This window comes from Felis catus, chromosome B4 (genome assembly GCF_018350175.1).
Source record: "Felis catus isolate Fca126 chromosome B4, F.catus_Fca126_mat1.0, whole genome shotgun sequence".
In the NCBI taxonomy this organism is placed as follows: domain Eukaryota; kingdom Metazoa; phylum Chordata; class Mammalia; order Carnivora; family Felidae; genus Felis; species Felis catus.
Genome location: NC_058374.1, coordinates 76,541,361 through 76,565,394, shown reverse-complemented (window position 1 = coordinate 76,565,394; position 24,034 = coordinate 76,541,361). Strand labels below are relative to the sequence as shown.

Sequence of the window (24,034 nt, the reverse complement as noted above, 5' to 3'; positions counted from 1 at the left end):
AACATCCAGTCCTCCTTTGCCTGTCTTAACCTCACCAACTGTCTCATATTAAATCAATCTTGGAGCTTCGGCTTTAGCTCAGGTGTCATCTCCAAAACACTTACCTGAACAGCCAGGCAGGGAGGTCTCCCACTATTGTCTCATGGTCACTGTGCTTACACCCTTGTAAGCACGTAACTAACGTCTCCGTGTAACTCTCCTGCGCTGCTTGGCTATGAAGGACTAAAAAGCAGTTACTGCCCTATCCATCTTTACCTCTGGTCAAGGGGGACCAGTACATGGCCTGCTGCCTAGCGGGTGCCCTCATCCAATCACCTGCAGGCAGGGCAGATGTTCTCTTGCCAGGGCACACATCCTTCCACTTCTGCCCTTCACCAGTGCCTTCTTCACTGTAGGTCAGGCCTGCAGTTCCACTAGGCATGGACTGAGCTATGCATTCATCTCTCCTGTCTGATCTGTATTTGGCGGGCTTGGTGGGGGGGGGGGGGGAAGACTAAAAGGGAGCTCACGCTCCTACTCTGGTGACGATTGGGGATGGGGATCCCCTTCTCCACCCCAAACAGCTGGAGCCCTAGCCAGGATGAAGGTCAGGATGGGAAGGACAACATCAGCCAGGAGGCACTAACACGGTGTAGTGTTGCCTATACAGAGCACCAATGAAGAGCCAGGGGCTCTGGAGACAGCCTGCTGTCATGACCTTGGAAGTTATTGATCATATGTGGTAAATATACCACCTTCTTAGGCTATTGGGAGTAGTGAACAAAACACGCAAAGCATTTTGCAGTGCTTGATTTATCGTTAAGCACTACGCTGTGCCTTGTAGATAAAGGCAACACCCCCCAAATAGTAATGCTTTAAAAAGTATTTGACACTGGAGTTTTTCAGAGTCTGCAAGACAGAAACGGTTGAGAACTTAAGGCATACTTTCCAAGTCAGGGAAAGTGGCTAACCTTGGCTGGGATGGGGGTATGGGGAATCCAAGAGGTCAACTGCGCATAACTTGAACCAGTCAGGGTTAACAGATCCTAAGAGGAAGCTTCTGTGTCTACAAAGTACACAGTAACCAGAGAGCAAGCATGCCAAAATGGCATAACCTGATTGTAATGCAGACAGGTTTATAATCTCATAAACTCTGAGGACAAGGATTTTTATATGTTTCACTGATGAAAATTTTCCTAGCACCTACAATAGAGCCTGGCCATAGCAGGTGACCAAAGACGTGCAGAATGAGTAGATCATGATGCCTTTCCCATTTATGCATCACCAAATTCCAAAGGTTGGCATTCACTAGAGCCATGTAGCTGCTACCACAAAGCACCTAAAGGCTGGGGAGGGGGAGGACTGGAAAAGGGCCCGGGCTATATATTGGACAGGAAATTCCCAACATTTGTAGCAAGCTGGAGCTACAGAATGGGAGGCCTAACGGGGGTCCCTGTTTCTTTCTATTTACCAGTCTGCTAAGTCTAGAGCAGAAACTTGAAATCTGTTCCACTCCCAGGCCCCACTCAGCAAGTCAGACAGTACCCAAGCCCATGTTCAGCTGTGGCCTTGAACGTAACACACGGTTACACCAGGAAAGGTTAAGGAATTTTCTTTATTTTTTTTTACAAATTAAGACTATGTTGATTTCATATATTTCTGAATCAAAAACACCTTTGTCTTCACAGTATGAGTTAGAGAATGCAGCCTGAGCTGAAAACCAAGGAACTAGAAAAGAAAGTGATAATTACAGTGATTACTGTATTAAAAACCTGTTAGACATTTTCTTTAAAAGTAGTTTTTTATATCTTGTCATTCTTGGCACTGTTTCTAAAGAAAAACTCCTTTATCCCAAGCAAAAAAGCATAAGAGGTGGAGTTTGGCTTCAAGAGATGTAACTCAGATTCTCAGGCCTAGCAGAGAATCAACAAATTTATGGAGAGTGCTACTGGGGTGGGGGGGGGGGGGGTAATGGGAAGGAAGTCCCTTTAGTAAGTTCTCAAGCCAGAGGCTGGAGGCGGCAGCTAAATCAGAGGGCAGCATCCTCTGCAGAAGCAAGCCATTCTGGGCAGCATGGCACTCTAGGAATACCAACACCCCGGGAACAAATCTTTTCACAGGGTGGCCCGGGGATGCGGTGCCCTGCGAACCAGCAGCCACCGGGTCAAACTGTGTGCTGGTTGTGAACAAGGAGAGCCAAAAGTGGTATCATCCTGGCAGTGGACTCCTGATGGCTCAGTCCCCCTTACACTGAGGCCCTGTGAGTAGCCAGAGTCACAACCGCTCTCGAGGCTGCCTGCCCTTCTGTGCCCGCTGACTGTGGCAGCTCCCTGGGAAAGAGCTGGGGATCCCCATTGGTATCGCCCTCCCTCACTCACAACCACAAAGCTGAAGGGAATTAGAGGTGTTACAGGTTTGATCACCTAGTCCCCACCCGGAAGGCTACAGATTTCTGGGAACAGGTGAACAGCCCAAAAACTAAAGTGCATCTGTAAAATGGATGTTTATCTACTGCCCCGAATCTCTGGCCTGACATTATTGGCGTCCAGGAGGAAGACAGAAATGCACTGGACTGTCATGAATGCTGCCTAAGTCATCACCACCCAGTTCTGCTGATCTGAACAAAGAACCATTCAGTTAGCAGCGATTTTCTCCCCCACTGCCCCAAACAGGTCCTTATCTAGGTCTGCCTGGCAGAATTAGTTTACAATTACCCCCAGGCTCAACCATGCCCCTTCCCTATCCTTCCTCTCCTGGGATCTTCGATCAAAGTCACTGTGGTGGAAGCCACTCAACAACTAAGGTGATGACCAAAATAAAGATGGGAAGTTAGCGAATTCTATGCTCTATCTTGCCATACATAACCAGCCTTTTCATAAATGTCTGACAAGAAAGAATCAGTCTTTCCTTTGTATTAAAATCCTCCCTCCTCACGGATAGAAACAGGCAGATTCCCCAACGGTCAGACAAGGGACGGGGAATAGGAACACATAAATCCACACTCCTTTTAGGATAGCAAGGCAGAGAGATGTGTTTGTCAGGCCAGCAACGGCTTGGGCAGCTCAGAGGAAGCAAAGCATCCACCAGGAGAGGCTCTTCATTTTCTTTGTAGGTGTTGACAGAAGCTCAGATACAGTGAGCCTGGGTAAAAAAAACGGAACCACCAAACTCCTTTCCAATGGGAAACACACTGCCTAGTCCCACAGGAACTGTGCACAAACCAAACGATGCTGAGCCAAGGGCTGAGGCGGCTCTACCAGTTCAGGTGCACCTGGCGAAGTTCGGCTGGAAAGTGGACTCCTGGAGTTTGCTCTGCTGTGGGTCCCACTCCTCGTCATGGTGACCGGCTGCCTGAGCAGAGGAAGAGGCTAGGACTGGGCTGGGCAGAAAAGGGAGTGGGGAAGAACCCCAGGAATACGAAGCCAAACTCCAAACTATATTCTGCTAATCAGTTTTTTGATCAAAAAATTCAAAGTAGAGAAAACCACAAAGTACAAAAGCTTTTCTGATGCTTTTCATTATCACAGAACACACCACCTGTAATGTGTGCGAAGAGGAAATGAGGGGTGGAGGGACAGGAGGTCAAACTGGACAAGGCTGGAAGGTCATTTCACTTCTTCTCTTTCTTCTTGTCCTAGAAATGGAGAAAAATCGCCCAATTAATTTTCGGCATCTGGCATTCAAGCTAAAACTCTTGAGGGAGCCAATACCTGGCTACCTTTGGTTAGAGACTGGAAGGGAACAAGACCATAACAAGAGAGGAGAAATGCTTCCTCCGTGAGGGAGGAACTGGATCTTAACCATCTTCCACTGGTGGTCCCTCAAGTTGCTGACAGACCTGACAGGAGTAAAAGTTAAGCAGCTGTCCCCGCTTCCACTCCAAGAGCACCCAGCTGGGCCACCTGACCACTCCTGGCTTACTCATAACTACCACAGCTTGGATCTCATCCAGTGAAAGCTGCACACTGGCAGTCCACCCCAAAATAACTCCAACAAGAGGCCAAGACCAACTTTCCATTAAGCCAGAGAAGCATAAATCCTGGGCACAAACCAACGCCCAGAAATGATCTAGTCCAGTGAACACGGCATTCAATCCTCGGTGGATGCCCAGAGTATTAAACAAATGAAAGTTGAGCTGCTTTGCCTAAAACCTGCTTGGAGCTCAGTCTAGTCGCCACACAAATAAGACAGAGCCACCAATCCCACCTACTCATCTGTTTCCACCAGCATCACACTGTCTCCTGTTTCCTAGTAAGATCTGTAAAAAAAAAAACACCTCATGATTTCATTTGTTCCCCTACTGCCGGAGGAGACTATATATGGCACTCACTAACCATATACAGAATGCTTCTCTGGAAACAAGACTAACAAGCGGATAAAACTGGTCTACTTCTGACACACATTTATAAAAGCTGATTGCCAAGATTAAACAAATTCCCTAGAATATCTTTTCCTGAGTCATAACCATCTTTACAGCCTTTAAATTCTTTATATAGTAGACTGTTTCTTGGTGCCACTGAAGCCCTTTTCTCATTTGATACTAATCTCAGAGATCTGGTTTTTTGTTTAAGTTTTGTTACTTTTAAGTAATCACTACACCCAATGTGAGGCTCAAATTTACAACCCTGAGGTCAAGAGTCCCACACTAGGGATCCTCCACCCCCACCCTCCCCTTTTTTAAGGGAGTTGTTTTACTTGTTCCTTTTTCTCCTTTGGCTAAAGACTTCTGGTGGCCTTACAGTTAACCTGGACCTACACACTTCGTTAAGTTTTCAAATTTGAAGTATACATAGATGCTAAGTTCAGGAGCCATTCTCTCATCTTTAGGTGGTAGGCTGACTAACCTTCTCATTCATAGCCAGGATCATCATAAGTTTTCTGAAGAGAGTAATGAAATCTAAGAAGAGGTCAACGCAGTGCCTGAAACAGAAGAACCAGATTATAAGTTGGCATTTCCCACCTTCCTTTATCCACAGTCCACAGAGGTGCAGGACATAAAAACCCTGTGTCTACCCCACAAGTGAGCTTCACCGAACCACCAACTAAGTAAAGCTCTGGTGTCTGAGATCCTTTACAACTCAACAAAGCCATGCAGCACAGGGAAAAGAAAAACTCAGCTTTAGACTCTACAGGGGCCTATATCTGAACCCTGAACTACCATTAGCTAGTTAAGAAACTCTGAGAGGATTACTACGTTAAAAAAAATGTATACATTAAAAAGAATGTGTTTCTTCTTCTCATGGTTAAAGGTTTAAAAAATACAAAAATAGGGGTGCCTGGGTGGCTCAGTCGGTTAAGCGTCCGACTTTGGCTCAGGTCATATCTCCCAGTTCGTGGGTTCAAGACCTGCATTGGGACTCTGTGTTGACAGTTCTGAGCCTGGAGCCTGTTTCAGATTTTGTGTCTCCTCTCTCTCTGCCCCTCCCCTGCTTGCTCTTGCTCTCTCAAAAATAAACAAACGTTAAAAAAAATACAAAAATATAGAGCAAAAGGTGAAGAAAGATCCCTTTCCCTGTCCTATGCCTTAAAAGTAAGGATAATTAAATGCGTATTATTAATTCAATTTTTGAAAGATCTGAGGTCTTTCAGGAATTGAGGGAGACTATGCTATTTGGTATACAGTTCCAAAAGCATGGGTATCCTCCCATATACACTCCCGGAGGATGGCCACTTAAGTTCGGATAGGGCCACCTAGTCCACTTTTAACCCTACTCACGGGGACAGAAAGGGAGGCGTTAAAGACCAGTTTTCACTCACCAGATATAATCCTTATCTCCATTTTCAGCTTTTTCAATAATGAGTTGAGTATCAAAAAGGACGAAGCCACACATGACCACCAGCCCCACATACAGGTTTGCCTAACACAAGAAGAATGAGATGGGTGACTATGTGGTAGATGCCACAGAGGAAAAAACCAGCTGTACTTCTTTCTGGCTCTTGGCTCTTGGCAATTTGAAAGTACAACAAATGCTAAGCCTAATGAATGACATTAACATTCATGGGAACAGAAGTCTATGGTGGAAACCACATGGCTTCCCTAGGCACAATTCTTCACTGCCCAATGAAAGTGAGCTTTCTGGAAGATTCTAAGTCCACCTTGCTTTAGGGTGAAGCAAGAAAAAGAAGCGCAAGGCAAACGGCTGCTGGTAGTTATATGTAAAGTCTCACCTGGAAAAGCCAAATGGATCCAAAGAAAAGATTCCCCAGGGAAGACAAGAGCATCAGGCTCATGGCTGACATCAAGACACCTACAAGAGAGGACAAAATGCCATCCTGGGAAAAGCCAAAGCAAAGTAAGGCAACCTCATTAAAGCTATTCCTTATGTTTCCCCCCAAATAAAGACTTTCAATTTCAACCCAACAGTCACAAGAAGTTGGAGGGTAGGCAAAGAGTCCCAGTGAGAATTCTGGCTAAAGCGGAGACCCTCTCTCTGTTTTTCAGTCTGCACTTACCTCCCAGAAAGAGATAGCTGCGGCGCCTGGCATAGAGTGCACTCAGGGTGAAGCAGGTGAAGATCATTGCTGTGCCCATGAAGGCGGTGGGAAGAATGCTGTTAGAGGAAAAGACCATTAGACTGAGGGCTACAGGTCTGCAAACCTATTTAGAAAGCGTATCTGCAATGATAAAAAGACATAAGATGCTACTAAAATAGTTACCTGGGATTGATGGCAATGCACAACTCCAGAGCAGGGCCCAGGCCAACTCCTAGAAAACAAAAAGCCCCAGAACACAGTATTACCATCAACTCCTGAAAAGGACCCTTGTACAAAAGTTGACCATCAAAAGTGCAGACATGCCCTGCTCTTAAAAAACAAATGTGTACTAAAGTAATTAAATCTCTCTCTTCTCCATCTTCCTTGTTTTCCAGAGAACATATACTTGACTGAGTTATTTATAGACACAGCTACAAAACTGTCCTCTTAGCTGAAAATCTTGGATGACCCAGGATGAATACAGATTAGGAAAAATGAAGCAGGCATATCAAACATTTTTGAGCTAGGGGCACCTGGGTGGCTGAGTCAGCTGAGCAACTGACTCTTGATTTCGGCTCAGGTCATGATCTCACAGTTTGTGGGTTTGAGCCCATCAGGCTCTGGGCTGATTCTCAGTCCCCCTCCCTCTCTCAAAATAAATGAATAAACATTAAACAAAAAATAAGTTAAAAAAAAATTTTTTTTTTTTTTTGAGTTAAACTGTAAGCCTGCAATACTCTGAAGAGGAGTGATGTGAGACCAGAATGTAGGCCAGATCAGGAATCAGAAGAGAAGGATCAAGAGCAAACCAGTGCCTTGTGGCCAGCAACCTGTAGTCTTTCAGGGCTGACTCCTTTTATAGAAAAGGCCAGACCGGTTCTGCGGGTGGACACCGGCCAAGAGGAGGGTGCAGTGGCAACCTGTTCCAGCCCCAACGTTTCCTGTACTCTTGCCACTCTCTCTCCTTCTGATAATTCCACCCCTTAATGCCTTCACACACTAGCTTTCCCTATTTAAAAAAATCCTAATCTCTAAATCCCTTCCCTTCTACTTCAACACTATACAGACACGCTCAAAATGAGTTGTACTGAGTCAAATGCTGCTTCGCAAATATTTTTACTATGTAGCTTGAGTCCTGTTTCCTTTAATAATAATTGCAGAACAGCTGTGCTTTTAACTGTTTTCTTGAGAATTAGCAATGTGCTCTGTAGGATGGCTCTCAACGTACAGCTTTAATTAACTGTCAGCAAAGTTCAGAATTGATGGTCACAGGAGGGACGAGTTGCCAGTGCTGAGTCCACTGTCAGGCTTAGTTATGCTACCTAAGCTCTTGAATCTCATTCATTCACACACATAAATGCTTATTTTGGGATACAAAAGTGTGTGTAAGTCACAGTCAGTAGTCACAAAGAGCTTATCCTCTGGATGGGAAAGCAAGATGTACCTCTTTGAATTAAGAAAGCAATACAAGACAAAATACACTCAAATACAAGACTGAGTAGTACAGAGTGCCAGTTGAGGTCAATGAGAATACACACAAATCTTGGGCCTTAGTCTAAAGAGATACTAGATACAGTACCCACTCCCACCCCAAATTAGCCCAGTCCTCTCCATACCTGTAAGGAAAGCAAATCCAGCAAGAAGTCCCAGTCTTTTTTGCTCAGTTTCACGGCTATGAGGTGTTGCCATCAGCCAAATCATCAACCCCAGAGAGCCCAAGGCAGAGAGCAGGCCAGCCTGTCAGATCCAGAGTCAATAATTAAATACTTGAAAATATCAAATGTATTCTGGAGGAGACCTTATTGGGATCAAATATTCATCTGAACTTCCTAATACTGGCTTCTAACCTGGAGGAAGTGGAAAAGGCAGAGAGGGGTAAGGAGAAACCAGAAGGCTTACAAGACGGGATTAGGTGGGTTATGGTGGGTGTTAGAGGCTCTTCTGACCTGGGTAGTCTATCAGCCACAACTACCTGAGGCAAACTGTGATTCTTGCCCAAGAAAAAGATCATGTGACAAGTGCTTGAAGCACATTCAAATCTGTAGGACAAGTAGAAATGACCTCTTTTTGATCACTTTAAAACACACACACACGGGCACCTGGGTGGCTCAGTCAGTTGAGCATCTGACTTCAGTTCAGGTCATGATCTCACAGCTTGTGGGTTCGAGCCCCACATCAGGCTCTGTGCCGTCAGCTTCAGAGCCTGCTTCTGAGTCTGTGTCTCCCTCTCTTCCTACCCCTCCCCCGCTCATACTCTGTCTCAGAAATAAACATTAAAAAATTAAAACAACAACAACAACAACACACACACACATACACACACACAGGGGTGCCTGGGTGGCTCAGCTGGTTAAGCATCTGACTTTGGCTCATGTCATGATCTCTCAGTTCCTGAGTTCAAGCCCCACATGAAACTGTCTGCTCTCAGCACAGAGCCCACTTTGGATTCTCTGTCTCTCCTCTCTCTGCTCCTCCCCAGCTTGTTCTTTCTCTTTCTCTCTCTCAATATGAATAAATAAACTTTAAAACACATACACACAAACATATATACCTATACAGAGAAAAGAGACTGAGAGGGTGCTACAAACTGGATTTTTATGTCTCCCCAAAATTCATGTTTAACTTTTAACCCCCAATGTGCTGGTATTTTGAGAGGTGGGGGTCTTTGGAAGGTGATTAGGTCATGAGGGTGGAGACTTCATTAGTGCCCTTATAACAGAGATCCCAGAGAGCTCCTTGCCTCTTCCGCTGTGTGGAGACACAGCAAGAAGACGGTTATTTACACAGGAAGCAGGTCCTCACCACGTAACATATCTGCTGGTGCCATAATCTTGGACTTCCAGCCTCCCAAACTGTGAAAAATGTTTGCTGTTTAAGCTACTCAGTCTATGGTATTCTGTTAGAGCAGTCTGAATGGAGTGAGACCGAGGTTAAGAACTAACATGTCAACAGTTATTTCTGGGCGATAGGATTAAGGAGTTTTTATTTCTTTCTCATCACTAGTCTGTTTTCCAAATTCTCTACAATGAACATGCATTAATTTTGTAAGAAGATAAAAAATTCTTTAAAAAATCCAAGTGGGAAAAGCCAGGCACTAGAAAAAGAGGAAAATAATTAAGGAGGTATGTGCAGACTAAAGTTCCTTTCTTCCTTTAAAGGTATAGCTGATCCTCGTTTTTCTCATAGTTATGCTCTATAAAGTTACTGTGAACAATGAATTAATGAATACTGAACAAATGCTCCTGAGGAAAATAAAGGGTTAGATTCTCACGTACCTCTGGTTATGTTTTCTTCAACTGAACAATACATGTTTTACATGTGTTTATGTTTAAGGACACTTTATTTGATATATACTGTTGATTCATTAACCTTGAATTCATGGCCAACAGCACTACAACTCGTGCCTGAACAAGCTTATTTAACACACATATTTTCTCCATAAGACACATCACAGTCTTAGTAAACTTTTTTTTGCAGCTAGGAACATCTTTTGCACTTAGGAACACTAGACAGCACTCTAGCACTATGCTTGGGGTCCACTTTAAACACTGACATCACCATCAAAATTACAAAAATGCAAAAAACGTGGCACTACACAGACCAACAAAAAGGATCCTTGTTTATAGTACAAGAGCTTGAAACAGGGCAGTGTGTTGCCTCATTCAACCTCAGCTGGAACACGTGAGATACGCAACTCAAATTTTTTGCGGTTCTGCTTATGACTGCAAATGTCTGTAAAAGCACTGTGAGTACTGATTTTAGGCTTACAAACACATTTTAGCAAGTAGGTAAATTCATAAATACAGAATACGTGAATAATGAGGATAACTGCATTTTACTACATTACTTAAAAAACAAACCAAAAAACCCAACACACAACCAGAAGCCAAAATAGCCACTCTTGCCTAGAAGGTGGAGTATGTTTTAGTCTAAACTCCAGGGACCAAAGTCTTATCCTTTGAGTATCTAGAGTAATTTTTCACACAACCTCTGCCAGGAGATGCCTGAGCATAGGGACAGTTCTCAGTAGTGGCAAATGCCAACACAGACACACCCCTTGTACTTACACTAAAAAGGACACTTTGAAAGGACAAGTCTTGGTTAGTGAGAACTTCAAACTTTTTGGTTATTCCTCAACTGTCCCTTTTATTCCAACTGGCCAAACCCCAGATCTCTTTCAACACAGGAAAGTGAGTTTTTGAAGGTTTTTACTCAACCATGCAGACATAAGAGCATCAGAGAATAAAATAGGTCAAATCCTCGAAGGTCTCAACCCTGCCTCTCCTGATAAGCATACAATCAGTGTGTTGCATGTAAGAACTCCAGTTACAGGCAAAAAAGAGGAAGAACGAAGGAAAAGATAAAAAGGCTACCATGCAAACCCCAGCAGTCACATCATGTCACTACTTCTAGTGTCAGGGTCTTACACGTCAGCTGCCCATCATTCAGTGTCCAGGTTATGACATCCTGTTTTCAGTTTCTAGAGAGGGCACAGCTGCCAAAAAATTTAAATGGCTCTGCACGTCCTTATTTACCAGCTAGCTCTGGCTGATTGAGATAACAAAAACTACAGAAAAGGATTAAGGAAGGATACAGGCTTGCACCATCCTGCTGAGCTGGTTTCAACCTAATGCAATTTGTGCCACAGCAACTGGGAGAGACACTGCTCTTACCTGAAGGAAATGAGTGACCACATGGACATAGGCCCCCGCAGCCGCCACAAACATACAGAGGGCAAAACTGGCATAGACCTTCTTCAGGTGCTGCTGTGTCGAGGGGGTTCTAGGAAAGAATGTTAAACAGCCATCATTCTAGGACCAATCTCATTTCTAAGCTAATAATCATTTCTCTCTCTTCTTCCCAGGGCATATGTATAAGTTATAATAAAGAAAGAATGATTTGAAAATAGGTTAACTGAGAATCTTAAATGCTGGGGAGGAGCCAAAGGCCCCAAATTATGAACAATCAGTATCCAAACTAGAATAACTAAATGGTTTTTCAATGACCACACAACAGCCCTTAGAATTGGGGTGCTTTTACTGATGAATGGATAAAGAAATTGTGGTTTATATACACAACGGAATACTACGTGGCAATGAGAAAGAATGAAATATGGCCCTTTGTAGCAACGTGGATGGAACTGGAGAGTGTTATGCTAAGTGAAACAAGCCATACAGAGAAAGACAGATACCATATGTTTTCACTCTTATGCGGATCCCAAGAAACTTAACAGAAACCCATGGGGGAGGGGAAGAAAAAAAAAAGAGGTTAGAGTGGGAGAAAGAGCCAAAGCATAAGACACTCTTAAAAACTGAGGGTTGGGGCGCCTGGGTGGCGCAGTTGGTTAAGCGTCCGACTTCAGCCAGGTCACGATCTCGTGGTCCGTGAGTTCGAGCCCCGTGTCAGGCTCAGGGCTGATGGCTCAGAGCCTGGAGCCTGTTTCTGATTCTGTGTCTCCCTCTCTCTCTGCCCCTCCCCTGTTCATGCTCTGTCTCTCTCTGTCCCAAAAATAAATAAACGTTGAAAAAAAAAAAATTAAAAAAACTGAGGGTTGATGGGGGGGTGGGGGGGTAGGTGATGGGCACTGAAGAGGGCATCTTTTGGGATGAGCACTGGGTGTTGTATGGAAACTAATTTGACAATAAATTTCATATATTAAAAAAAAATCAATAAAAAAAGAAAAAAAATTAAAAAAAAACTTTGTGGAAACAAACAAAAAAAAAAGAATTGGGGTGCTTTTATCAGTGTCTGGATTCTAGCAAAGTTAATATGTTAGTTTATACATACAAAAGTTAATAAAGTAGGAAAAGAAACAAGATGTGAAAGGAAATGCAATAATAAACTACAGTCAAGATCAAAACACTTACATGTGGGAAAATTTTAAGAGCGCATCAAAGTTGATCTTCCGATCAAATATGTTCATGATGCCAGAGTCTGTGGGACACAGCCTCCACTCTGTAGAATCAAGGATAAGAAGAAAGGTTATTTTAAAGATACAAGATGTACAAAGTAACATAAACAACTTTCTCATGGAAAAATAGTACAAGTTTCAGAAAATGAAAGTATCTAAAACCCCACTGTCTTAACACAGCCATTTTCATTTTTATGTATTTGCTTCCACGATACGTTTGCAATCCTACTCAACCATTTTAAAGGGGACAGAGGAAATAAAGCCATCTCCTCCCCAAACTATTTTGTTACTAGCATTTGCTTTCTATTCTTACAGAAGGTAATTTGTCCCTTTAATAGTTTCTTTCTTTGAGAAATTACCAGTAGCAATCTAGTTAAAGGGACCCAGTCACTGGAACATAAAGCAATCTTATGTCACTGTTCCAAGATGCTAGAGAATTCTCTCAGCAAAGGTGCACAGAACCTCAAAGATGAAGGGAGTAAGGAAGGGAGGGAGGGAGGGAGGGAGGAAGGGAGCTAGGCCAGGCAATAAGTCTTGAACTTTAAATATATACATGTAGAAACTTTCCATCTAGTGCATGTTAGAACTGAACTGAAAGGGATTTACAATTTTATTTTTTTTAATTTTTTTTTAACGTTTTATTTATTTTTGAGACAGGGAGAGACAGAGCATGAACAGGGGAGGGTCAGAGAGAGGGAAACACAGAATCTGAAACAGGCTCCAGGTTCTGAGCTGTCAGCACAGAGCCCGACGCAGGTCTTGAACTCATGGACCACGAGATCATGACCTGAGCCGAAGTCGGCCGCTTAACCGACTGAGCCACCCAGGCACCCCATGGGATTTACAATTTTAAAAAGAGAAAAGTGCAGAAAGGATTTTTTAAAACACAATTTCAGAATGTTTCCTATGGAAGAGTTGGAACAGTACAAAGAATTCCTATATACCCTACACCCAAATTTCCTAAATGTTAATATTTCGCCATATTTGCTGTATGCCCTGCCCTCAATATATAACACAATGTCCATTTACCCCTAAACACTTCAGCGTGTACATCCTGAAAACTGACCAAAACCAGGAAATTAACACTGACACAATTCTACTATCTGATCTAGAGACCTTAATCAGATTTTGTCAATTGTCCCAATATGTCACAGAAAGGACATTTTTAATTGAACCGTACCCAGGTTACATTCCATCAACACCATAAAGTTAGGCTCTTAAATTTTGCTCCCTCGGGGCGCCTGGGTGGCGCAGTCGGTTAAGCGTCCGACTTCAGCCAGGTCACGATCTCGCTGTCCGGGAGTTCGAGCCCCGCGTCGGGCTCTGGGCTGATGGCTTGGAGCCTGGAGCCTGTTTCCGATTCTGTGTCTCCCTCTCTCTCTGCCCCTCCCCCGTTCATGCTCTGTCTCTCTCTGTCCAAAAAGTAAATAAACGTTGGAAAAAAAAAAAAAATTTGCTCCCTCCTCTCACATGCAATTCTAAATAAATATATTCAATCTACAGAGCTAAAAATCTAATCAAGAATTTTCATCTTCCCTAAATATCCATCATCCACAATCATCCAGATTCTTAATAGACCCATAATGTCTACTCATTTCAAATTGACCAAAAACGGGGTGTGTATGTGTGTGGGGGGGTACTAAAACACAAAAGGTAAGTAATTTGAAAGATAGGCAAGATAGGCCAACTACTCCCACATATTCTAATCAGCACCTAGCCCAATACTCAGCAAAATTAATCTGAGCAAGAAAAGTTACAATCCCAAACTGACTTCTGAGAAATCCTGCGCCAGTGGAAAGATTCCATTCTTCTAGTTCTCACGGATCACTACCATTTGTTTACTGAGGCTCGCTCTCGCACACATGAAACAATGACAATGGCTAGCTGGCTTTCTCTTGATTTGCTCTTTCCTTTCTCACCAACATGCCTACTCACCTCAATTTTTTTGTTAGTTCTGTTCTTAAGGATGGATACAGTAAGAAGCTGCAGAGCCCACTAAAGCTGCTGCTCGCAAATCGAAGTCACAGGGCTCTGGGCCCTCTTGATCTAGATGGTGCAACTATTGCAGGCTGTTGCACGGCCAACCACAGCCTTCCAGAATCATGATGAACACATCCTCCAGAGAGCATACTTACAGGCTGGCAGAATCCAGCACCTGGAAAGTGTCTTTGTTTAAGGCTTCCATTAACATCCCTAATGACATCCCTAGACAGAACTTGCAACAGTTCTGAAACAACCTTCAGAGCCAAGTTTCTCAGGATTCACAACAACACTCAAGTACCTCTTGCTTCCAATTTCAAGAGTTAAAAAAAGGTGGTGAATGGGCCCTGCAGTGTAAATCCTCAAATACTCAGAGGACTGTTAGAAAGGGGCAACACCCTGTAATCAGACCCCACTGAGTGGAAACAGTGGGAGGGGATAATGACAGAAACTCCTCTTTCCCAGTTTGCTCTTTGATATTTCCCAGGGGGTACTGACTGCCTCTTACAACTGCTGATGGAAAAACCAAACTATCAAAAGGTTATGAGGACAGGGAGTATCAAATAGGAATTTCTCCATGATTTAGTAGTGCCTCGTGGTTTAAAATCATTAAAAAAATCAATGAAACAAAACCAGTTTCCCAGCATCACCACTGATTCTAAAATTAAGTGAAATATGTAATTACCAACTTTTCTAGATGCAAAGGCACATAGCAATTGTAATAATAGGGTTACAGGGAAAAACACAGTAAGGTATACATTTAATAAATGACATGATGTATATATGACACAATTTATTTCAGAACTGTTAAAACATGAGAGGGGGGAAGTTATTTCCTTTCAGAACTGTTAAAACATGAGAGGGGGGAAGTTATTTCCTTAGAATCAAGGAAATATGACAGTTTGCTCTAGGTCTGTTTCAAATAGACAAGAACTAATGTACAGATAAGTAACAAGTTAAAAACGGTTCTTAGAAGTTTTGCAAGATGGATTACACTAACCAAGTCTCTATCTTAGCCTCAACTACTGTGCTCAAAAGTTGCAGAGAAAACATATCTACATTGCAATGGTCAATATGCAAACTCAGCAGAACAAGATTCAACTGCACTCATAACTCAAAAATAGCAGCTCCCATACCAAAAGTATTTTCAGTCCCAGGAAACAGTCAGCACCTAACAGGGCTTCAGGTATTCAAAACCATTAACCAAGTAACTCAGCTAACATTTCAAAGGGGCCCCACAATTAAATGAAAATCGGGGCGCCTGGGTGGCGCAGTCGGTTAAGCGTCCGACTTCAGCCAGGTCACGATCTCGTGGTCCGTGAGTTCGAGCCCCGCGTCGGGCTCTGGGCTGATGGCTCAGAGCCTGGAGCCTGCTTCCGATTCTGTGTCTCCCTCTCTCTCTGCCCCTCCCCCGTTCATGCTCTGTGTCTCTCTGTCTCAAAAATAAATAAACGTAAAAAAAAAAAAAATTAAAAAAAAAAAACAATTAAATGAAAATCTTTGTTTTTAAAAAAAGGATGTTAAAATGTATCATATGCTTTGTGTGTATATTTTACAATAAAGGAAAAAAGTGTATTACAAGTTGCTCAAAAATTATTCAATACAATAGTTCCCCTAATACATATCAGCCCATTACAAAACCCATACCAGCACTGGTCTTACTCTGGATGCCAAGTCATAGAAAAATTTAAAAATTGTATGTGCTCTCCCATTCCCCAGTTCTACACTCAAATTTAAACAAGGAGGTGGGATTATTTATTTAGAATATAATGTATACAGTGCCTCAGAGACTCATGAGAAATTTGTCTGTATTGCATTTGAGAAGTAAATGTTCAGATGTTAATTATAATCAAACACCTTTAACTTGGTTCAGAGCTTCATTTAATTCTGTCAACCTTAGGAGAGCAGGAATATCTAATTTCTCAGAATTTGCCAACATCTGTCGTGCATATACTGCTAAAGCTTTGTTAGAAGCGTCACCATTCTGTGGTTCCTCTGGCCAGCCTCCTCTGCCAGAGGCACCCAAAAACAACAAAACTTACTGCACAGCTTTAGCAAGAAAGAAAAAATTAATCCATTGTTTTGAGTTAGTATTCCTGAGGTCTGGAAGGAGGGAGGGGCAGGCAGAAGACAGACACTCTCGTCAACTAACATCCATGTCTTATGTCCCACTAAATCTCTTGTTTTGTTCTAGGTATCTTCCTTACCCTTGTCCTAAAATGAAAAATTATCATCAAGGGCCAAGCCTTAAAAACAAAACAAAACAAAATTCTCTACAATCTTATTTCAATATCTATTAAGTACAGACCACATGAAACATGGCCAACTGGCCAAAAGCTATGCAAACAGGAACAATCATGAATTTAAAATAAAAAAAAAATCCTTGCCTTTTAAAGAGAAGAGCCTGCTGACTGCTGGGCAGAAGGCTGTCTTGATGTATACAATTTAACAACATTAAACCAGCAAGTCACAGAAACATTGTTCATACATTTAATTAAAAATTTAGTTTGTGGAGGGGCGCCTGAGTGGCTCAGTCGGTTAAGCGTCAGACTTCAGCTCAGGTCATGATCTCACGGTTTGTGAGTTCGAGCCCTGAGTTGGGCTCTGGGCTGACAGCTCAGAGCCTGGAGCCTGCTTCAGATTCTGTCTCCCTCCGTCTGCCCCTCCACTGCTTGCACTCTGTCTCTCACATTGTCTCATAAAAAAAAAAAAAAAAATTAGTTTGTGGAGTGCCTAGATGGCTCAGTCTGCTGAGCTTCTGACTTCGACTCAGGCCATGATCTAATGGTTTCTGAGTTCCAGCCCCACGTTGGGATCTGAGCTGACAGCTCAGAGCCTAGAGCCTGCCTCATATTCTGTGTGTCTTTCTCTCTGCCCCTCCCTGCTTGTGCTCTCTCTCTCTCAAAAATAAACATTTAAAAAACCATTTAGTTTGTGAATTGTATGGTTCTTCATTTCTGTTGTAATTCCACCATTTTGAGTCCTCTTCCTACACATCTAGAAGGGACCAACTGATACTTAAGAGAGAAGAAAAATCCCATGTGATTAAAAAGGTAGGGGGGGCAGGGCCTGGGTGGCTCAGTGGGTTAAGCGTCCAACTTTGGCTCAGGTCATAATCTCGAGAAGTCTATGAGTTTGAGCCCTGCATTGGCTCTGTGCTGACAGCTCAGGGCCTGGAGCCTGCTTCAGATTCTGTCTCCCTCTCTCTCTGCCCCTCCCCTGTTCACACTCTGTCTCTCTCTCTCAAAAATAAACATTAAAAATTTTTTTTAAAAATAATAATAATAAAAAAAAAGCAGGGCAGGGAGGGGGCAGAGTTGCCTTTTTTTCAGTTCTTCCTATTGAATAGCTTTCAGTCTCTGCATAACTACGTACCTAGAATAGTGGTTAAGAGCATGGCTATACGCATTTGAACCCTAGTTGATATTTCCTTAGCTGTGTGACATGAGGCAAGTTTCTGGCACTTGAACCTCACTGTGCTTTAGTTTCCTAATTTGTATATAGTAATATATAATATTCTCCACTTCATAGGGTTGAGGATTATATGAGATAATACAAATAAAGTGCTTAGAATAGTGCTTCATGAATAAGACTGGCTCCATAAGTTAACCATTGTTTTATTAGTGTAAATACTCATGTCCTCAGTGCATTAATTTCCCCTAGTTTTAGAAAACATTAACTGTAGGGGGGCAAAACACGAGAAACTCTTTGAAAATATAGAGAACAATCTGAGGGTAGATGGAGGGATTGTGTGTATGGGGGAATGGGCTAAATGGGCAAGGGGCATTAAGGAAGACAGCTGTTGGGATGAGCCCTGGGTGTTATAAGTAGGGATGAATCACTGGATTCTACTCCTGAAATAATTATTGCACTATATGCTAACTAACTTGGATGTAAATTAAAAAAAAATAATAAATAAATAAAAGAAAACATTAATTGTAAATCTAATTTACACATTCCTTTTTTATTTTATTTTTATTTTATTTTTTTTTTCAACGTTTATTTATTTTTGGGACAGAGAGAGACAGAGCATGAACAGGGGAGGGGCAGAGAGAGAGGGAGACGCAGAATCGGAAGCAGGCTCCAGGTTCTGAGCCATCAGCCCAGAGCCCGACGCGGGGCTCGAACTCACGGACCGCGAGATCGTGACCTGGCTGAAGCCGGACGCTTAACCGACTGCGCCACCCAGGCGCCCCTACACATGCCTTTTAAAAATATTATTCAGGGGTGCCTGGGTGGCTCAGTTGGTTAAGCGACCGACTTCGGCTCAGGTCATGATCTCGCAGTTTGTGAGTTCGAGCCCCGTGACAGGCTCTGTGCTGACAGCTCAGAGCCTGGAGCCTGCTTCCGATTCTGCGTCGTCTCCCGCTCTCTCTGCCCCTCCCCCGTTCATGCTCTGTCTCTCTCTGTCCCAAAAATAAATAAACATTGAAAAAAATAAAAATATTATTCAACCATTAACTCACAGCTAACTATATCCTGAAGACTTAATGATTTTACTCAAAAGAGTAAAATTAAATGGGGAAGATGGGGAGAAATCTAAGAAAATTATAAACTGGAATTTAAAGGAATTTGATAAATTTTATTATTGGATAACATTACTTTTGTTTAAATGGCATGCCTCTCCTCGGGCATATTTACACGGTACCTCCTGCCCCACAGGGCCACAAGGTGTTTTGAGACAGCCTAATAACCACTAAGTGATAATCCGAAGTGGTTGAGAACTTGATGAAGTAAATGGTCATTATCTTGATGCTTTCCTTGGCATCCCTAAGAGGTAGGTCTGTTTGGTTTCAGGAAATCCGAAGAACTGTTTCGACATGGCTGGGCTCTGATGGTCCTAGATTTGAACCCTAGATGTCCCAGACCTTCCCTTAACTTGGACCAAGATTCCTGACTAGCTAGATTAGCTAGCTAACACTGAATCCTGTCTCACTAGGGTGCTGCCTCAGAACCAAGCCAGTTAACTAGACATGGAATGCCTCCTGCCTTCAATAAATTATTTTTTGCATCGAACTTTGACATTACTGAATCCCTTTCTCCATAACCACGTCTGACAGACTGAATCATAAGGAGGCACCAATGTCCTAAATACGACGTCATCTCCCAGTGTAAACCAGTAAATAAGCCTTCTCCAATAACAACATATTTAGCCCAAATGAGAGCAGGCATAGATTAGGAAAAACAGCACACCCATTCAATTCGTATCCTTGAAGCTCTTTTTAAGTGTTTTGGACTCTAGTTAATTGTGCCGGAACCTCTCTCACATATTTGGCTGTAAGCACCCTGAGACCAGAGCTTGCATCTAATTCAGCTCTCTTGCATCTGATTCTAACAAAGCTTGTGTGATTAAGCACAACCAGGAGTCCCCAGAGCAAATGTAGACCCCATTATCTAATCAAGAGTGCTGTATCTAATCAAGAGCTGACATTCCCCAACTGGCTCAAAAGGGAACCTACCATGAGGGGTAACGTGATGGCCCTAAAAGCCAATGTCTACAGTCTTCGGAAAACAAAAACGGGTTTGTTAAAAAAGCTACTCTGTGAAATTTGGTTAGAAACTCGGGGTGGGGGGGGGGGGAACTGGAGCGCCTGTGCGGCTCAGTCGGTTAAGCTTCCGACTTCAGCTCAGGTCATGATCTCACAACTCGTGTGTTCGAGCCCCATGTCGGAATCTGCTGACAGCTCGGAGCCTGGAGCCTGGAGCCTGGAGCCTGCTTTGGAATCTGTGTCTCCCTCTCTCTCTGCCCCTCCCCGGCTTACACTTGGTCTCTCTCTCTCTCTCAAAAGTAAATAAACATCAAAAAAAAATTTTTTAAAGAAAACAATTACATCTCCATAAAAAAAAAAAAAAAAAAAAAAAACCACCTCTGGGGGAACAAAACAGGGTGAAGTGGAAGACACTTCTAACAGATTCTATGGCCAAGCCAAAATAGCAAAGGAAAATTTAGCAGATAGAACATCAAGAGAATATTCAGTATTTTCCCAGAGGAGACTAATACCCACGGGTAGTTTATGAAATAAAGTGAAACTTCAGGCCAGTAGTCGTATCTTTTATAATATCACTAACTATATTTATATAAAATGTCACAACTTTTAAAGTGCTTTTATATACGTTATCTCCTTTGATGTTCACACCAAAAATGATTAGTCTCCCTTTAAAAAGAAAGTTCAAAAAGGCAGTATAATAATGACACGAGCACTGGCTTTGGAGTCAGAAATCCTGCCATTTTCTACCTCATAATTTTGGGGAAATCATTTTACCTAAGATCATCTAGGCTTCCTTATCTGTAAGATCAGGATGATTATCCCTGCTCTACCGGCTCTACCAAGCTTACTGAACGCTGGTAAGAAAATCCGTGTGACGTAAATAAAAAGTACAGCACAGGGGAACAAAGTCGGTGAGACTGTAATAGTGTTTGTATGGTGAGATGGTAGCTACACTTGCAGGGAGCACAGCATAAGGAGCACAGCATTACGTATAGACTTGTTGAATCACTATGCGGTACACCTGAAAAGTGGTGTAATGCCGTGTCAACTATACTGCCAAAAAAAAAAAAAAAGAAGAAAAAAAATCTGTGTGAAATCATTGTAAAGTACGAAAGGGACAAACGGACATTAGTATTGACCAACACCGCAAAGTTAAGTAATAGAACGCAAACCAGATTAGGGGCCTTCTGACCTCTAATGTCTGGTGCTCTCTCTACCATTACACTCTACCTACAGCAGAAAAGCAGGTTTTCGTTAAGGCAGTTCCAGCCATTGGCAAAGAGAAATCTTAAAAACATTAACACACGCTGATTCCTGTCACACTCTTCTAGATTTTTCAGCACTTTGCAATAAACATGAGCTATATGCATAACGAGGGGGAAAAAAACAGAAATGCTGACTAAATATCTGGATTAATTTTACCTTTCCTATTCTTAGGACAGCAAGACTTCAGTCACATCAATAGCAGGGAAGGGAGACACAAGAAGAAAGGGGGTTCACTAAGCCATGTTTCCACAGTTAAATAATGGAAGAAGGAAACGGAATTCAAATTACAGGGTGTTTCTCAAGGATTCAACCATTCTGTTTCTACTGGGAGGAAAATGGCAGAGAATCTAAGCACCAGCATATTCTTGAAGTCAGAACAAAAAAAAAATTAGACAAAGATAAACTGCCAAAGAGAGTAAACCTAATAATTACAGAAATAGGTGTATTTGTAGAAACCATAAGAATTTAGTTATGCAACTTGAATAATCTTCCTTCAACTGAATTCTTACCCCAACGATAAACTAAAACTGAGTATCAATAAATAACTAGAAAAGCCTATTCGCAATGAACTTTTAACCTTAAAATCTTTGTTTCAGGCACAGTCAGCTCTTCCACAGGGTTACACATTCACAAGTTAACTATTGCTAAAACAGTCAAGTTCAGAGCGGTTTTTGTTATTGTTTGGTCAAAGAAAGGCGGATGGGGTAGGCAATGCATTTCTGGGCTGGCACTAGGTAACAATTTCACACTTAAATATACAAAATTACCAAAGCCTACTTACTACCTGTGGTAAGTAAGTAAGTAAGATCCAGCAAATAGGTCCAAGAAAAAAAACAACCGCCCAACGACGCCTTTCCTGAACGGGACTTTGAGAAAGACGCCCACAAGGCTCAGGACCAAGCAAAGCCAAGGCCACCTCACCTGTCCAAAGGTAATCAATCAGACCAGAATGGGGCTGTTCTGTGGGGCTGGAAAGCCAGGAAGGGTTTTCCCACCTCCTGCCTCTGCCTTCGGCTTCCAAGTAACTAAGGAGCCTCGCGTGTCACAGAGGAGTGTGACATCACCTGACTGGCGTGACAGGGCAGGCTGCCTGACCAGGCCCTTCCTCGAGTCCTGGCCTTCGCCGCTCACCCAGAGGGGGGTCGGCCAGAGGGCCAGCAGCAGAGCAGCGATCAGTCGGGTGGAGCAAGGGTGACCACAAACCCATGAAGTTTCGCTTTCATTAGCCTCGGAAGAAAGGGGCGGGGGACGTGACCTGAATTCAAGTAGTGGAGGCTGGGCCAAAAGGGCCCCTGCGCCTACTCCTGGCGGGGGGGAAAAAGAGAAAAACCGCAGAGTGGGAGGGAGGAAGGAAGGAAAAGGGACTAACAAGGACCCTTCGCTAGCACTCGCGGGCAGAACCGGAGCCTCGAGGGCCCCAAAACCTGCCGGACTCGCCCCCGCCCCTCCCCCGCTCCGGTACGGTTGCGCATGCGCAGTACTAGTTCCCGATCTTCTCCCCTCCCCGCCCAGCTTTCCAGAGTTCCGTCGCGGAGCAGGGCCCCATTCCCCAAAGGTGCAGTCTGTCCGAAAACCGAGACTATTCCCACTCTTGCTCAGTCGATAACTGCTAATCCCCTTTCCATTTCTCACTCCCGGCTTGTGCAGTCCCAGTTTTAGACGTTTGTTCTTACCGGCCTCTTAGAAGCCCACACAGCTCTTCTAACACCGGATGTGCTTCTGACACTCCCAGGGTCCGCTCCAGACTCTTCACTCAGCGTTTGCCAGTCGAAGGAAGCTCCGCCCCTGCGTTCCGCTTAAAGCCAGTCCTCATTGGCCGCTGGCCGCACCTCTACCTTCCCATTGGCTGTACGTGCGTAAACAACGGCTGCTTACTTCAGAACCATTCGCTAGTGCCCTTGTCAATCAAGACTCTGGCCGCCAACCGATGTCGTAGGAAAAGGTCTCCGCCTCTTCCCCATAGTTGGGAAAGACCGCGGTCTAAAGCCGCCCCTAGTGGAGGAAGTGAAGAGGGGCAGGCCGCACCCAAGGTACCTGACTAGTCACGGAGCCCCCACAACGCTAGGTGGTATAGCGCGGCAAAGTCCCGGGATTCTGGTTTTAAGCTTCTCATGGAATGTTAAAACGGGAAAAAAATTCAGATAACACGTAAAAAAGCGGTCTCACAGGAGCCAGTCTACCTTTAACCTTGCCGAGCTTAGGCTTTAGAGCACTCTTGTAGGCTCAGCGAATTGTCCAGGAATGCGAGGAAAATATAGCAGCCCCCGTCCTGCATCTGAAGCACCGACACCCTCTAGCCCAGGTGGTGGTCCTGGGGCCGCGGGCGGGACTGAAGGGCTTCCAGGATCACCTTGCCTGCTTGGGGGAAGTGGGCGACAACTTCACAATCACTTCGGCCTGTGGAGTAGGGTGGATGGGAGAGGGAACTAGGGCGGCGATCGGGCAAAGCTGCCCAGGCAACTGGGAGAAGCTAAACCAAGAGAGATCAAAGGGCTGGAGCTCCCCAAGGGCGTGTCCCGGGCCAGAAGCACCACTTGTGCAAGAACTTGTAGTAAAGGGTTGTGAAGCTGGTTTAAAAAAAAAAAAAGTTTCAACACTATCAACTTTTTAAACTCGTTTTTTTACTAGTTTATCTAATATCTCTATAAAAATAGTACAAAATTGACATATGAAGAGGCAAAAGTATGCAGCCAAAAATGTAGAAAAAGAGAGCTTATAGTGGTTGCCAGGTAGTTTAAAATGTTCTTTTTTTTCCCCTGGATTGTGTGATGTTGTTTTGTCAGCATTTTAAAATAGGCAATGATTTTTTTTCTTATTCTAAATAAATATTGACTTATTATATAACTTTGTATTCTGTTTCTTAAATACAGCCCCAGAATTGCATGTTTTAGGCTGCACAGAATATAGATTCACCCCTGCCTCTCATTTTATTTTT

At 43.4% G+C, this 24,034-nt stretch overlaps 1 protein-coding gene and 1 long non-coding RNA gene across 3 annotated transcripts; one reads left to right on the top strand and one right to left on the bottom strand.

Moving 5' to 3' along the window:
• Positions 1-1,575: 1,575 nt before the first annotated feature.
• TMBIM6 (transmembrane BAX inhibitor motif containing 6) lies at positions 1,576-22,912 on the bottom strand. 2 transcript variants are annotated; one of them, XM_003988673.5, is made up of 10 exons: positions 22,773-22,912; positions 12,321-12,408; positions 11,127-11,235; positions 8,070-8,190; positions 6,637-6,685; positions 6,433-6,530; positions 6,148-6,227; positions 5,737-5,837; positions 4,824-4,899; positions 1,576-3,613 (listed from the first exon to the last, which is right to left on the bottom strand). In XM_003988673.5, exons 2-10 carry the CDS (start codon positions 12,374-12,376, stop codon positions 3,590-3,592), a joined length of 714 nt encoding a protein of 237 aa, XP_003988722.2. In that variant the 5' UTR covers positions 12,377-12,408; positions 22,773-22,912; the 3' UTR covers positions 1,576-3,589. The 2 variants fall into 2 exon arrangements, with proteins under 2 accessions (XP_003988722.2, XP_006933741.2); XM_006933679.4 differs by lacking the exon at positions 22,773-22,912 and adding an exon at positions 22,021-22,170.
• On the top strand, positions 21,735-22,981 carry LOC109501571. Its single transcript, XR_006600702.1, has 2 exons — positions 21,735-22,030; positions 22,832-22,981. It is a non-coding gene; the product is annotated as an uncharacterized LOC109501571 (long non-coding RNA).
• Positions 22,982-24,034: the final 1,053 nt, after the last annotated feature.

Coding starts and splice junctions, on each gene's coding strand:
- TMBIM6 (XM_003988673.5), bottom strand. CDS start 12,376: ATGAACATATTTGATCGGAAGATCAACTTTGATGCGCTCTTAAAATTT. Junction 6,531..6,636: donor TGCATTGCCATCAATCCCAG/GTAACTATTTTA, acceptor TTCCTCTAACAG/CATTCTTCCCACCGCCTTCA. Junction 6,228..6,432: donor CAGCTATCTCTTTCTGGGAG/GTAAGTGCAGAC, acceptor CCTCTCTTGTAG/GTGTCTTGATGTCAGCCATG.